Source organism: Salvelinus sp. IW2-2015, unplaced genomic scaffold, assembly GCF_002910315.2.
Source record: "Salvelinus sp. IW2-2015 unplaced genomic scaffold, ASM291031v2 Un_scaffold4181, whole genome shotgun sequence".
In the NCBI taxonomy this organism is placed as follows: domain Eukaryota; kingdom Metazoa; phylum Chordata; class Actinopteri; order Salmoniformes; family Salmonidae; genus Salvelinus; species Salvelinus sp. IW2-2015.
In genome coordinates this window covers 44,741-45,198 of record NW_019945452.1, presented here as the reverse complement: position 1 = coordinate 45,198, position 458 = coordinate 44,741, and the positions used below count along the sequence as shown (strand labels likewise).

General features: G+C 51.7%; 1 protein-coding gene across 1 annotated transcript in view; it reads left to right on the top strand.

The window, feature by feature from the left end:
• LOC112076989 (inositol-pentakisphosphate 2-kinase) overlaps positions 1–458 on the top strand; it is a 27,754-nt gene that overhangs the window by 6,359 nt on the left and 20,937 nt on the right. The window contains 1 exon segment of the mRNA XM_024143603.2: positions 330–388. Coding sequence (XP_023999371.2) covers positions 330–388 — 59 coding nt within the window.

Sequence of the window (458 nt, the reverse complement as noted above, 5' to 3'; positions counted from 1 at the left end):
CTGGCTCTAGTAGATGTGTCCTAAGACCTGTCTGATTCTCTTGGCGCCTGACATCTACTAGGAGCCAGGCGCCAGAGAATAGACAGGGGTTTAGGACACATCTACTAGGAGCCAGGCGCCAGAGAATAGACAGGGGTTTAGGACATCTACTAGGTGCCAGGCACCAGAGAATAGACAGGGGTTTAGGACATCTACTAGGAGCCAGGCATTTTGTTATTGTGAAAGTTGAGTGTTATGATCGGTGTCTGCCCCCTGGTGGTGAGACTGGAGAATTGCACCCGGTGGAGACCGACGGAGTGACTCTTGTGCTCTTCTCTCTAACTCAACAGTTGGCCCATGGAAAGTGGAAACGGTTGAGCCGCTACTGTCCCTTGGACCTGTTCTCAGGGTAAGGAACAGTACACTTCACCTGCCCCAGTTATCACTGTCCCTTGGACCTGTTCTCAGGGTAAGGAACA